The sequence below is a fragment of the Sturnus vulgaris genome, chromosome 1 (assembly GCF_052056855.1).
Source record: "Sturnus vulgaris isolate bStuVul1 chromosome 1, bStuVul1.hap1, whole genome shotgun sequence".
NCBI lineage: Eukaryota > Metazoa > Chordata > Aves > Passeriformes > Sturnidae > Sturnus > Sturnus vulgaris.
In genome coordinates, this window is record NC_142243.1 from 69,236,212 (window position 1) to 69,251,879 (window position 15,668).

At 43.7% G+C, this 15,668-nt stretch overlaps 1 protein-coding gene across 1 annotated transcript in view; it reads right to left on the bottom strand.

Moving 5' to 3' along the window:
• Positions 1–14,730, bottom strand: part of NUP153 (nucleoporin 153) — a 43,807-nt gene extending 29,077 nt beyond the window's left edge. Inside the window, exon 1 of the mRNA XM_014878388.2 lies at positions 14,570–14,730. Within this exon, the coding sequence (XP_014733874.1) occupies positions 14,570–14,668 (99 nt within the window). The 5' untranslated portion in view covers positions 14,669–14,730. The remainder of the gene's footprint in view (positions 1–14,569) is intronic.
• Between the last annotated feature and the right edge of the window lie 938 nt (positions 14,731–15,668).

Sequence of the window (15,668 nt, forward strand, 5' to 3'; positions counted from 1 at the left end):
CTGTTCTCTGTTCCCAGCCCCTCATTTTCACCTTTATATTTATGACACACTCTCCCCCTTTAGGGCAGTGAATATTTTTCTGCTTTGAATAAAAGCATATCAGGTACTCAGAGGAGTGAAAATTTGCCAAAAGAAGCAAATGGTCAAGACACAAACTGCATCCAAGGCAATGCTCTTTCCAAAAAGCTAGGCATTACTACATTCAGTATTGCTAGAGAGTCTCTCCATTAGAGAATAAGACATTACTGGCCATAACAGGTGCCAGTATGATTCTCTTGCTGAGGAAATCCTCCCAGGACTGAAAGCTACCTGAGACTTAAGATGGAAGAAGTCATAGGCATCCAGAAGAGTAAACACCTAATCATTAGTAATCCTAATGAATAACTGGAGAATGTAGCTAGACTAGTAATTAACCAAGATGACATTTTGCCATCCATATCTGACATCAGACTGGTTTGACCCTTTCATGCAAATGGAAGCCTTGTCATTCTCCACATAATCAGCATTCCAAGCTGGGTAGCACAGGGTAACTTCCCAAACCTACCCATGAGCTGGAACTCAGCCCAGCCATACTGCACCAAGTACTAATGGCCTGCTCCATCTGGCTTAGGCACAGTGGTAGACAAGGAGCATAATCTTATACTCCAGAATAATGCTGGCTTAGTGACAAAGCAAGAGAAAGCAAAATACATTAAAGGCACTGTGAAAGAACTATGCAGGCATTATGAAAGAGCCATCATCAAACATAGATCTCATTAAAAAACCAAGACATCTTCCCCCTAAAACTATTCCACAAGCCCCAGGTACACCTATTCAAACACACACAGATCACACACACACACACACACACCCACCCAAAAAATTCCTTCCATCATCTCTTACCTGCCTATCAGAGCTAAAAGCCAATCAATAATGCTCTGTGGCTGGATTCCTGATCAAGTCAGGCAGTTAAGGTACCACTGACCACCTACACATTTGAACATGCACACTCTTTATTCTTGCCAGAACAATTCAGCAAAATGTCATGCCTTACACTGTCTTTAAAGCTGGCGTTTTAATCTTACCCTGACTTGCAGTTTCTCTTCAGCACGTGCATTTTAACACCCTTTCCCTGTACATGCAAACAAACCAACCCTGTCAGCAGCAGAGCACTCCCCATCCAGTACTGTGCCACCAGCTCTGCACTTTGTCCATCCCATGTCCTCGGAATCATTAATCCTTCTAGAAGGCTGACAAGGACAGTACACATCTCATTGATGCCAACAGATCTTCAGATACGCAATACAAAAGACACGGCAACACACAACTCTAGCAGGCTTATTCTCCAGTGAATTGCTCAGATCCCGATCTTCTCACGCCACAATTATGAACCAGTCTCTTCCAGAACACCTTCATTCAGTACAGCAACTCTGAACATACTACTCACAAAAACTGCTCTAGCTCCCAGTCTCAGGTTGGGAGCAGAGGACATGGTGCTGGGCATGCAGTGTAATGTTTGTAACTTCTCATTCCCACAGGCCACACAGCTACCACACTTATTATCATGGAAGGGCAAAAGATGCAGCGGGGCAATACAAACTGTGTGTGACTGCTGTGTTTTATTCAGTGAACATGTTTTACTCCTTAACTGACTGATTTCAGAGGTCACTATCAACTACTGTCTTCACACCTCAAATACACTCATCCCAAAAAATATCAGCAGGAAAGCTGAAAAAACCGAAAATCCACCGGAAAGACCCCAGTAGCTTATGAATAGGTACTTACAACAGTTTTTCAAAATCTGTGCATCACCTCAAGTGTCTGCAGCTCTGCTAGGTCTATCTAAGTCTATGTATACAAACATCATAGCAACAGTAACTACAGTAACAGCTACTCCAAGGCATACTGGCTTGACATCATGGAATCACTGAACTATTAAGGCTGGAAAAGACCTCTTAGATCATTGTGTCCAACTGCTACCCAAGAGTCCAAACCCTCCTTGTTTGGGCACAAACTCTCATTTCTGAGTTTCAAGACCTGCTCCTTAGGTCCCACGACTCATCTGAAGGGCCCAGAGCATTATTTTGAAGGCTCTAAGTCTGATTTGGAAGGCCCAAAGTCTCATTTGTACAATTCAAAGTCTTCTTTATAGAGTACAAAGGCACATCTTCAGGCCCAAATCCTAGCTTCCAAAGCCTCCATCTCAGGAATCAAAGCCTCCTATTTAGGAGTCAACCTAAGGGCTCAAAGCCTTCCTCTATGCCTCCAAAACCCCATTTCTAGGGAGCAGAGACTTTGTTCAAGGTATTGAAGCATTATTTTAGAGCACAAAATTCAAGAAAACCCAACCTCAGGGCTTAAACTCTCCTCATCTCCAAAAGCCCATTTCCAGGGACCAAAGTCCTGTGTTGACGACTCAAATCCTTCCCTGGAGGATCCAAAGCCCTCTCCTCATGAGGTTATGGAATCATTAAGGTTGGAAAACACCTTTAGGATCATCAAACTGTTGAATGAACTGTTAATTCAGCACTACCATGATACATCCTCAAGTGCCATCTCCAACTGCCCTTCTCTGGACACATTTAGCTCCTCAGTGTCTTTCTTGCAGAGTGGCCCAAATCTGAACACAGGATTCCAGGTGTAGCCTCGCTAGTGCTGAATACAGGGGGACAATCACTGCCCTGGTCCTGTTGGCGACACTATTGCTGATCCAGGCAAGTGGCCCTCCTGGCCCCCTGGGCACAGCTGGCTCCTGTTCATCCACTACTGACCAGCAGCCCCACGTCCTTTTCCGCCAGGCAGATTTCCAGCCATGCTTACCCCAGTGAGGAGCACTACAGGGGGTTGTCATGACCCAAATTCAGGGTATGGCACTTCATGTTATTGAATCTCATAAATTGGCTTCAGCCCATCTACCCAGCTTTTCTAGATCCCCCTCTAGATCTTTCCTGTCCTCCAGCAGATCAACACAACTTGGTGTCATCTGAAAACTGGCTTAAGGTGCAATTGATCTCTTTGCCATTAATGAAGATGTTAAAAAGGACTGGCCCCAATATTGAGCCCTGGCAAACACCATTTGTGACTGGTCACCAGCTGGATGCAACATCATTCTCTGGGCCTGGCCATCCAGACAGTTTTGTACTCTGCAAAGATCACACCCGTTCACACCACGTGAAGCCAGTTTCTCCAGGAGAATGTCATGGGAAATGGCGTCAAAGGCTTTACTAAATTCTAGGTAGATGACATCCCATATCCAGAGCATTTCCCTCATCCACCAAGTGGGTACCTCTATCTCAGAAGGAGATAAACCCATGCTGGCTGCAACACTAAGCAAAAGATATACAGACAGAAGTATCTGTTAACAAACAGGTGTCATAAACGACTACTTTAAAATACCATTTCTTCAAAGGATTTATATAAAGAAAAAAAAATCAGTAGTTTGTGGTCACAGTTTGAATTCCAAACTTAAAAGCAGGCAATTTCTTGGCCAAAAATATTTACAGAATAAGACAGTTGCTCCAGCTTGTAAGGGTCTTTCACATAGCATAAGGTGAGGAAAATGCTGGCAGGAGCATTCACCAGTGACACATTACTCGAAAACATCTGTTTTGTAACTGAGTTCATTGCAGTCCAGGAGGTTTAAGGACGGAAAAATTGTATAAATATTATGTAACAGTCATACACTTACAGAAATTTATCAGAGATGCAAAATACACAACTGGATAGAAGAGCTAATTTCCACTTCACTGTACACACACCTCTGAAAAGCATCAAATTCCTGCCTCTCAGAGACTTCCTTGCTTCCAATTTCAAAGTTAAAGTTATTAGAACATATCAATCAGTAAGTCCTCAAAAAGAAAACTTGCCCCTAATGGCAAAGTTCACTGAGATAGAGCAGATCAATCAAATCACTTCCAAACACCAAAAAGGAATTTTCTTGCCCTCCATCCCCCACAGTTAGCTTACACCAGCTCTGGCACATAGCAGGCTAGTCTCCATACCAGTTGAATTCATTAATCTGGCAAAAAGTACGTGTTTCTCTGCTAGGCTAATGACTTGAATTGGCTCAATGCACCAGAACTGGCCTGAAAGAAAGCACGATCAGACAGCCAGAACCAGAGGAACACGAAGTAAAACTTCTCCCTTCTTTCAATCATCGTGTCCATATTGTCATCAAGGACATTGTCCCATTCTCCTCTTCACCTCACCCTTCCCTTGTGCTGCCACTAGCATATGTAAGTAATCAAATTACAAAACTGTAGCAAGGTGCTACTAAATAGATCCAACCAAAAATCTGCCCATAGACTGTGACGGTGAGGGCATGAGGCAGTTGGTGCAGCTTACCATGTGCCTGCATTGATGCTCATGCAAAAGCAGGAACACAAATGGAAACATGACATGATTGTCTCTTGCAGCAGCAGACTTAGACTGGCTTAGACTAACTCTGCTTTTGCTATTCAGGGAGTGGCTTTTATTTGGATGTAGGACAGCAGAGTTTGATATTTCATTTAGAAAAAAAAAGGCAATAAAACTTATGACTTAATATGAACAATATGTTTCAGGAATGTTATTAATTAGGTAACATTTGAAAAACAACAATTTTATTTAAGGCAAGTGGGCTAGTTCAGATTTATTCCTGAAAGTCATGAAGAAGGGATTACAGTACGAGATACCAGTGTATTTTTTTGTTATTGCTTGAGTGAGCCCTATTTTCCTTAGTCTAGTTAGCTTTAGAATAAACATTCCAGGGAAATTGAGGTATTTTCTGGCACTGTCTGCACATCTGTACACATCATTATCATTTACAACTGAGAGCAAAACACCAGTATGTGCTCTAAAGAGAGCATAAAGAGAGACAAATCAGTGCACTGGGTTAAATCCTTGTGACACTGAATGGTTTTATCTCAAGTTCTGTCCACACCTTCAGTTGACACAGTGACAACATTACAAAACACACCACAAAGTACAAGGTACCTTTCTTTTTTCCTTTTAGGAAGCACTACATAGGCACTAGTTAACCCTCAGCAGCAATCAGCAATGAGCACTGTAAATTACATTCAGTGTCACACATTGAGATGGAAATCTGTAAGAAGCAAGACCAAAAAATTTAAGATTCACGAGACTATTTTCCCTTACAAGTTTACTGGCAGTTTTAAAGTCCCTTCTTTCCCAATTTAAGAAGGAACTCCAAGTAGTTAATATTTTTTAACTGAAGACTGCTGCAACTTAGCAGCCACAGTGTGTCTCCAGCTAAGTTTCATAAACAGTATCTAGAATTATATTAATTGAAATGCTGCTTAGAGTATCTTTCCTATAAGGAAATCCTATAGCCTAAACTTACTATTTTTACTTCTTATTTTTGACATAACCACATGGAAAAGAAGTTCAAAACTAGAATGGTGAAGAAGTACATTTCCCATGGCACCAGATGGTCTTTACAAGTCCATTAGCACAAGTTATCAGGTTTAGCAAAGTATAACACACATTTTATATTTAGGATTTAAATACACCAGGCATAAAAATGTTTATCCTATTTATAGGTATTCTATATACAGTAACACCCAATTCATTACAGTATTTTAAAATTACCGAACATAACTGATAATGGCCAAGTCTTCCTCTTTCCTCCATTTACAGCCAAGAACTTCATGCATACAAGGGCTATCAATACATCATACCCCAAACTACAAATCTGCTACCTGCTACAACGTACAAGGCTCCCAGCAAAGAATTAAACATCTTCAATGCCATTTTGCCTGAAAGCACTCACAAATAAAACATGGTATCACAGGCTAATCTATGACACACAGTGGTGAGGACATGCTATGTATTTAAAACACCAAAATGAGCAGCCCAAATTCTGCAACAACTCCTGAAGCAACAGTTAAATGCCATCTGAGGTCAACTCACGGCTTGCCCCTGTCCATCCCTGTGTCCAGTGCTTCCAAGTGAGGACAAAGCTTGAAGGTTTGAAGCATATTTCACAAAATTAAGCTACAAAATCTCACTCCTGACATTTTGGGAAACACAGTCTTCAAAACAGAAGACTGGAATTTAATTTTTAAATGTAATATATTATTAGCAATAGACAGCAAAATATTCACATCCTCCCTGTGAAGTATCTTTTCTGTCCATGTTGATCTACAGAGTTGACAATACCACATACTAGTCATTTTGCAAAATCTACAGCCAATCCTGTTGCATCTTCAGTATGTTATCTAATTCACAAATTTGAACAAGCAAATTAAAATCAACTAACTAAATAACTGTATTTAGTTATTCATTGTGATAATTTGATACTTCAGAAAAACTCAAAGCCTTCCTACTTTTTAAGCACCATACACAGACGTTGTGCAGCATACAAAAGTTAAGCCTCACAATTCATCTGACCAGCATAACCTGGAATTACTTTAAATTGGACAAATCTAATCCTGGTGCATACACTTCTAGACTAGATTTTAAGATATAAGAATTGGTGCCTAAGTGAAACCAAAGCAATGACCCCTGGAGTCAGTTGCTTTAGCTGAAGCATGAAGGGTACTTACATTCTTTGACATTTTAAGGTAATATTCTGAACCTGTAAAGCCCAGGTAGCCTCAGCTCTGCTGCAGGGCTGCAATTTTTAGTTGTGAGAGGCAGCAGTGTCTTTCTGGCCATATTTTTTCATCACACTGCAACTGACAGAACCAAGACCATCTCACTTTAAACATATAACCAGTATCTTCAGACACTGTTCTCTTACTAGTAACATGAAAAATTGCCACTGCACATACAGATTATTTTTTTAGTGACTGAAGATCACTAAAAAATCATTTACGAACGTGTATATATTCTACAAATCTGTAAAGTAAGTTTAGTAACAAATACTAAGGGCTGACATTAGAACACATGCACCGTAATAGATAAATTTAATACATATCTGGTTACACCACAGCAATTCCTGAACATAGCTTCATTTAAATCAGTTTAAACCTTGTTTTCATCTGTTTATTTCAGGATTATTTTAATTAGAAATGCACCCGTATTACAGTCTCACAAATTTAATATCTCATTACTGTAAATATTTCAGTGCCTCGCTGCAATTCAGTCTCAAATAAAATGATAATTGAACAGTTTAGCTCTTTGCCTGGATTACTTCAGTCTTGGAGCTTTGAGCCTTGAGCTCTAATAAGGGAAGGAGTCTCGAGACATACCTACTTCAAAAACTCGATTCAAAAATATCATAACTATAAGCATAAGTCAGCCAGTCCCCCAAGATACTCTCACACAACTTTTCCCAAGAGCAGAACCATCAAGAAAATATTAAATAGCCTCAGCAAGGAGAAAGAAAATTTTTTACTGGCTCAGGTGTTTGCAAACTGTGTGCATGCTATTCACAGCTGTAGGACTCAATGCGTGCTGGTGTACCTGTGTTAGCACACACATTTCATCCCAGCAAATGGGAATGTAAAGATGAACTCATGTTCAGTTGAAAAAACCACAGTAGTCTCAACTAAGCAAAACCCACCCAATGATCTACTTAAGTGCAATACACATAGGTTAATTGAATGTTTTGGGTTAGAATGCACCTTTAGAGGTCATCTAGTCCAAACCTCCCTGCAATGAGCAGGGGCATCTTCAACTAGATCAGGATGCTCAGAGTCCCATTCAACCTGACCTTGAATGTTTCCAGAGATAGAGCTTCAACAACCTCTCCAGGCAACTTATTCCAAAGTATCATCATCCTCTTTTAAAAAAATTCCTCCTTACATCCAGTATGAATCAACCCTCCTTCAGTTAAAGGAGTCTAAGTTCCCTTTAGGTACATGAAGGTGTCCATAAGGTCTTTCCAGAACCTTCTCTTCTCCAGACTATAGAGCCTTATCTCAGCCTGTCTTCATGGGAGAGGTGGTCCTGCCCTCTGACAATTCTTGAGGCCCATCTTTGGCATCACTCCAACAGGTCCACATCCTTCCTGTGCTGGGGACCCTAGAGCATGATACAATACTCCACGTGGGGCCCTCACCAAAGGAGTGAAGAACAGAATCCCCTCCCTCAACCTGCTGGCCACATTGCTTTGGATGCAGCCCAGGATGTGTTTGGTTTTCTGGAAGCATCGTCAACTCATATCCAGCCTCTCATCCATCAGCAACCCCAAGTCCTTGGCAGAACTGCTTTCCATCTACTCATGCCTCAGCTTGCATTGATATTGGGGTTGCACCAAGCCAAGTGCAGTACAATAAATACTGAATTGATTACACAGAACATTAAAAAGCAAAAAACACGAGATTTTTTACAACTTAATAGCAGAAAAATGGAAAAATATATCATATGACCTATCACTAAAAAGATAGAAGACATTTTTAAAAACTGGTCTGCAAAACAGCAATCCTAGAAAAAAGCCTCTTAGTTACTCTCTTTTTGAGGGCAAGCTCGCAATTTACTCTGGAAAAACTGCAACAGAGACAGAGGCATTATTTCCTTCCTCAAAAAGATTACCAACCTAGAGTAACAGTGCCATTTATGCTGAAACCATGCCCGTGTGCGCTCTGTGTTCCAGCTGCAGCAGCTCTTACAGAACCACACAAACACAGAGGCTGCATGGCACCCCAGAGATTTCCTACCACTACAACCTCCTCCTCAGAGAATGGCCAAAACCAGCAGGTCATCTACAGCTGAGTCCACCTGGGTTTTGAGACCTCTCTTCCAACATGTTGGCTAGTCTCACAGTTAAAAAGATTTTTCCTACTGTGAAATCAGAGTATCCATTTTTGCATCTTCAGTCCATTGCCTCTTTGTATTGCTATGAATCTCCTAGAAGCTCCTTGCTACACCTTCTCTATAGTCTTATTAGGTATTTGCTGCTCTTAATCTGAACACACAGAGCTCTCTAGGCCATCACCATTTTGGTGTCTCTCAAACAGACTCACTGTATATGTTTTCCTTGTCTTTTTTTAAACTGGAGAGGCCAAAACTAGACACAACACTCCAGAAGTAGTCCTAGAAGTGCTGCATGTAGAGGAAAAAAACAACTCCCTTAACATCCTTCCCATACACTTACTAATACCTCCCAGTGTGCAGCCGGCCTTTTTAACCTCAAGAGTGTGCTACTGACTCAGGTCCAACTTGCTGTCCAGCAGGTAGGTGCGGTTTTGTCCCAGATGAATGACACTTCACATTTGCCTTTATTAAAACTCAACAGGTTCTTGGCAACCCATTTCTGTCAAGTTCCCTCAATGGCAGCCCTATTCTTCATTATACAATAGGGCTGAAGTTCCCAAAAGTTTGGTATTATCTGGGAAACTGCTGAGGATCCATGCCATTCCTTCATGTCAGTTTGTTAATAAAGATGTGGAACAGCATCGGACTCAATATCAACCTCTGAGAGCTCTATTAGCAATTGGCTGCCACTGGATCTTTGTACTGCTGGTCATAACCCTTTGAGGTCAATGGTCCTGTTAAGTTTCCAGTCACTTTATGGTCCACCTGACAAGTCCGTATTTTGCCAAGTGGACAACATGGATCACATGTGAGACCATGCTGCAGGCATTGCTAAAGTCCAGGTAAACAACATCCACCGTCTGCCCCATGTCCACTGAGCCAGTCATCCCAGTGTTAGGAATTCATTACACGAGGCTATGGCAGCCCAGCACCTGCACCAATCTGGAACTTTTGCTCAAACATTTTTGGGCACAAAAAAGAGATTCTGAACTCTGTCCTGCTGAGTCGTTAGAATCAGCAGCAGCTCAGTTTGTCCATGGCAGGGGAGCAAGGACTGGTTCTAATTACTGACCGGAGGAATAAATAACTTAGAGGAAGTGATGTGCTGCCAGCAATCAAAGACAATTTGCAGTGTCCCAGCTAACACAATCAATTATTTCATCTGCTTTTTCCTTCTTCTTCTAAGATACCACTCACTAATATTGTTTGTCCTCAACACTTCACAGTCTCCAGACTGTCATGACAACACTTGGAAACAAACCTCAGAATATTAATGAAATGCTATAGCAATCATCATCTACAATTTGTACAAGTGTACAGTACTGCTAGTCTAAATGAGAAAAAACTGTCCATGTCTCAGTTCTGTAAGTTTTTCCCAATTAGGAGACATTTTTGTTTACAGTAGCAATAGAAAGCCAAGTGTCAAATTTAAACATCTGTTTGGTTAATACAGTATCATATTGCTGGGACAGAGACAAAATTTCTAAATTTCTGATGTTGACTATTAGCCCATCATTTGAAACAAATCTTTAAAATACACATTAAACATTTCTTCAAAACTATTTGTTTAGCTCAATGTGCTAGCTTTCTACTAAACAAAATCAAGCAGAATTGCATACAAATATAACCACATTAAGTCTGCTTCAAGGTGTAATCCTGCTATCAGGAGTTAATACAACTGTACTTGTGTAGGTCCATAAGGACACTCTTAATAAAGATTTCTTTAATTAGTATTTTCCTGTTTAAGGTCTATGAAACATTACCTAGGTTACATTACTCAATATGATACTCTCAGAACTCTTTAACATCAAAGTCTCAAAATTTCCTCACAAAATAAACCTGGTGGTTTGTAAGATCCCTTCTGCCCACTGCATGCAGTCACTGCCAAACAAGGCCTACTCTCAAGACAGCTGCAGGTGACAACGCAATGCTTTAGACACTGCTGCGTACACTTTTCAGTTTCCCATCCTGTAGCTAGTCCCTCTGGGAAGAATCTTACAGGATGTCTCAAGAGATTTGGTGAAACTCACTGATCCAGAAGGGCTTTCACGACCTGGGCCAATGAAAGTGGTTTTCAGTGGCCTTCTGGTCCCCTTTGACAGGTTACATCAGCACAAGACCAACTACAATACATGCAGAGATTTACACTAGTTTCATCAAGGAAAACATGTTTGGATTTGGACATCTATGTTATAAATACGCATTGGCACATACGTAGAAAAAAACAGCACTCCTCAGAAGTTTTAATCTATAGACATTATCTCTAATATCAAACAGCTCTAAGCTAAAGCTTAGTATGAATATAGAAATTTATGGGGAGGTTATAAGCACTTTTCAGGTAACTGTTTCTTTCTCATGCTTAAATCTGTCTGCATGAGTTTAAATACAAGTCCAGAAGAATCAAAGTTCTTTGAATCATTCATTTGAATGCTTAATTATCAAATAAAAAAATTACCAAGAAAAGTTATTTTATCCTCTTCTCCTTTAAGTCACACTTGAAATTTCTGAAATCTGTTACCTGGATGACAATGGCACTGCTCCAAGTTAAACCAGCATGTGCACACACATGAAAGCACAAAATTAAACATAAAATTAACAGTAGGAACATACAGATACTCTTCTAGAAGCAGTTTAATAATCCAGCAATGCAAACATCCCTCCCATTTACACATCCACATCAGTAATTCCCATCAGCGGTCTATCCAAATGACCAGGACAAACCCAGTTTAGAAACACTGGAGCCACATCTGGAAGATGAAACCAGATGCTGGACACAACAGCTCCCTCACTCGGCATGTGCTTAGCTCTTAAAGAAGCTGCAATTTTAACCCAAGTACCTAAGCTTCTTTTGAAGTGCAGGAGAAGGCAGGATATTTCAGCATGGGATGGCCATGAACACAGCATGACCTAAAATCAGTGCATTCAGTGTGGAGCTGTCAACATTCTGTCCCTAGAAAAGCATAGTCAATGGGAAGAATTCCACAATTCTACTCCAAGAACACCCACCAAAAAGATACAAAAAGGCTCTTTCCATTCTGAGATGTGATTCTCACATCTCAAATCTTCATGATGGGTGAGTGGATACCATCTTTACCTCGTGGTGCTGCTACTTTTTGTTTCTTGGTTTAATAACACAGCTGCTGACAGCGCACTTTTTATAAGGCAGGATGGTAGCCCAGAAAGGAAAATGCCATGGTTAGTTCCTTCACTAGTGGGGGAAATCTACTCATATATCCCTATTCCAAGAGAAAATACAAGCTGCAAGTCACATCCTCCAAGCAGCATCTGTTCATCTCTCCTATTCGAGACTGGTTTAAAAAAAGATTCCACACTTAAAAAAACACACATGCAAACATAACGAAATATGGCTCTATCAGGCACTTGGGGAGAAAAGGGTAGGAAATTCTGCACTTTGAGTGTTTATTCCAAGAATATATAAAACAAATAACGTCTGATATAATGGATCAGAGGCTGTATGTCTCTACTCTTAGAAGGTAACATCTTCTTACACATCCTCTGCCTAGCTCAATAAATCACGCAGACTTTTTCTAGATAACAACACAGTTTCAGTCAGAAGAACTCAAAGACAACACACAGCTTGGCAATTGGGATATTTGCCCAGAAACTGGAAGATGTAGGTTGATGCCTCTAGGCAAAAAAGAAATCTGAAGCAGGGTCTACCACATTTTGAACAAATGCTTTAGCTAATAACCTTTGAAAAGCAGCAGCATCTCCTCTTCCAAATGTCTTCTAAAGCTGTTGCTGCACTTAATAGAAGACTGACTGCAGCACGCTGGGCACAACTGGAGAATTCCTACCTGACCAAGCTCCCTGGGAGACTACGGCAAAATAACAACATCAAGAAAGCATAACAACATCAGAGAAACACACAACAGGCTTACTACTGTAAGCCTGGCATCATGCTACTCATTTTTCATACGTGTGGAAAAGAATCAGATATCCTAAGAACTTTAAAGGTATTGGCAATATGGCATTCAGTGCTTAGGTACCTTTGGAGCTTGATGATAAAAGACTGAGTTTTCAGGACTGCAGTCTTGACTCCAAGCTCTTAGAATAATTAATACAGTATTTCTATTAGCTTACTTATTGATAATACTTAGCGAAGCTGGAGATCATGTCCAGACTGCACTGAGCACTTCCATGTTTTCCCAAACTCATTACTGAGAGACAACACCAAACCACGGACTATTTTCTGCAGAGTGGATATTATATTGAAAACAGGAACACTTATCAATTAATTCCAGTTCAAGTCAGCTATCTACCCAGAGCTCATCTTTTTGTGTAATACAGGTTAGCAAGCTACATAGGCTTAAAAAGCTATCCCTTACAACAAATGCACATATCTGATACCTATCAGTTTGCCTATTTACCATTTCTTCCCCAATATATTACTTGTTAATTTGACTGATATATTTGATTTGCAGCATCCATGCTCGGGGCCGAATCCCACAGATACCCCCCCCAAGCACGTGTTTGCTTTGCCCTATTGTTTAAATAAACCTAGCAGAAAACACACAGAGGAAACAGACAATAGAATAATCAGAAAAACATCTAACCTAATTATTTTAAATTCGTCTGTTTTATCAGCTATCTACAGAGTATCACCACGTGCAGGATACTGCAATTTCAACGTTACTCTGTTGTTCACATAAGAGCTTTCAATATTTGCTCTGCAAGTGCAGTGATTCTTTGGATGAAGTGTCACCCTGCCTGCTTTACAAGGACAACACTGCTGATCAGTGTGCTATACAAAGGATTACGTATTGTACTTCCCAAATAATAAAAACTCATTGAGCAACAATTTATGCGTAACATACCCTCAATTTTGCATATAATATTTAATCTCCTAGCTTATGTTAGCGATTTAATAACGTAAATGCTTTGGTTTTACAATCCATTTAACGTTCATAAATACACGTGAAAGGCATTTCCAGAGCACTGACTCCAGGCATCTTGAAATTCCCTGAGAAACAGAAGTTAGGAAGGATCTTTGCTTCTGCTCCCTGCAGCCACTCTAAACGACACAGGACTGCAATTTACAAACTGCTTTTTTCTGTTATCCATCTATTCTGTCCCACAGTACAAAGGAGAACAAACGCCTTATGAATTACATTTCGCTTGCACTGCACCGGCACGTTTAGGTACAGGCAAGACACCAAGGGTTCTTCAAGCAGCATCCTACAAAAAAAAAAAAAACCCCACAAAAACAAAAAACCGCATCCAAACAAAAAAAAACCCAAAAAGAACTACCAACAATGGAAGATGCCTAACTACTCAGCACCCTCAGAGACTCATCCGCAACCTGGAATTTGTCAATAAAGGCAAATATCGGAAGCGATGCACTTAAATCTGACGAGTAACTCTAACTTGATAACCCAGTTGAGATCAATTTAACCACGATTTAACCGGGCAGCCCGGAGACAAAACGAGCATCCCGCGGAGCGGGAGCCAGCCTGCTCCAGCCGCGAGGAGAGGGAATGCGCACCTACTCCTTCCCGGCCGCCTCCTCCTCCTCCCGCCTTTACTCCTGCCTAGCGGGGGACAGGCGGGAGACAAAGGGGAGGCGAGAATCCCCCCGCAGCCCGGCGGTGGCGGAGCGGGGCGAGCGCCCGGAAATCCCACAATCCCCGCGGCCCCGGCGGGAAACCCTTCCCTCCTCCCTCCCCGCGGGCCGCTCCACCGGGAAATCCCGGCCCAAAGCCGCGCACGTGGGACTGCGTGGAGAGCGGGGGGAGGGGGAGGGCGGCTGAGGGAAGACGCGGCTCTGCCGGGCCGGGCCTCCGGGGCGCCTCCTCCCGCCGCTGAGGGGAGCGCCGGGGAAGAAGCGGGGCAGCAGGGGAGGCTTCACGGGGCTGACGCGCGACCTCACCTGCTGCTTGCCCCTCGCGTAGGGCGGCTTCGCAACTCCCAGGTGGTGCCGCCGGGTCCGGATCTTGCCGCCGCCGCCGCCGCTGCCACCCGAGGCCATGATGCGATCCGGCCCGCCGCCGCCGGCGGCCTCGTCCTCCTCCTGCTGGTGCGGCCGCTGCGCTCCGCCGCGGCCCGGCAGCGCTGTCGCTGTCACTGTCCCCGCGGGGACGCGCCCGGCCCGGCCTCTCTCCCCCCGCGCCGCTCCCGCCCGCCACGCGCCGCGCGCGGCCTCTGGTGCGCGCGCGGGGGGCTCCTCCGCGGCCTCCGCCCCGCCCCTACCCGCGCGCGCGCTCGCGCGTCTCTTCCTCTCGCGCGTCTCTCCCTTCCCCGCGCTCCCTCCGCGATCCCTCCGCCCGCCGCTCCTCGCTCGCGATCTCCCGCCCGGCGGCGGCGCCCCGCGCGCTGTCCGCCCGCCCGCCCGCGGCCCGAGCCGCCGCCGCCGCACCCCCCTGCCCCGCCGACCAACCACACGGCGGCCGCCCCGGGCCGCGCGCGCGTCACCAGCCCGCGCGGGCGCGTCACACCAGCGGCGCCGGGCGGACGGCCCGGCAGCCCCCGCGCACGCGCACCGCCCCCGCCCCGAGGGAAGCGGGAGGGGCCGGGCCGCGCCGGCTGCGCGGGAAAAGCGCTCCCTGGGATCTGCCGCGACCCGCAAAGGGACGTGGCGGGGGAAACGTCCCCTTCCGGCCGCAGCTGAGGGACGCCTTGAGGGCTAAGAGCGGAGCTCGTGCCGGGGTTCCAGCGCCTTCTCCCCTCTTCCTGCGGCGTTTCACAGAGTGGCTCAGGTTGAAAGGGACCACAGCGAGTCATCTGGGCTAACCTTCTCGCTCATAGCACAGGATTGCATCCAGATAGTTCCTGAATTACTGCAGTGAGAGAGACACCATAACCTCTGTGGGGGCCCTGTTCCAGTCCGCGGTTATGCGCACAGTAAAGAATTTTTTTCCTCCTATTTAGGTGGAATTTCTTGTGCATCGGTTTCTGCCTGCTGCCTTTTGACCTGCTGCTTTGGCACCTCCGAGGAGAGCCTGGCTCCGTCCTCCAGCCACTCTGTCCCC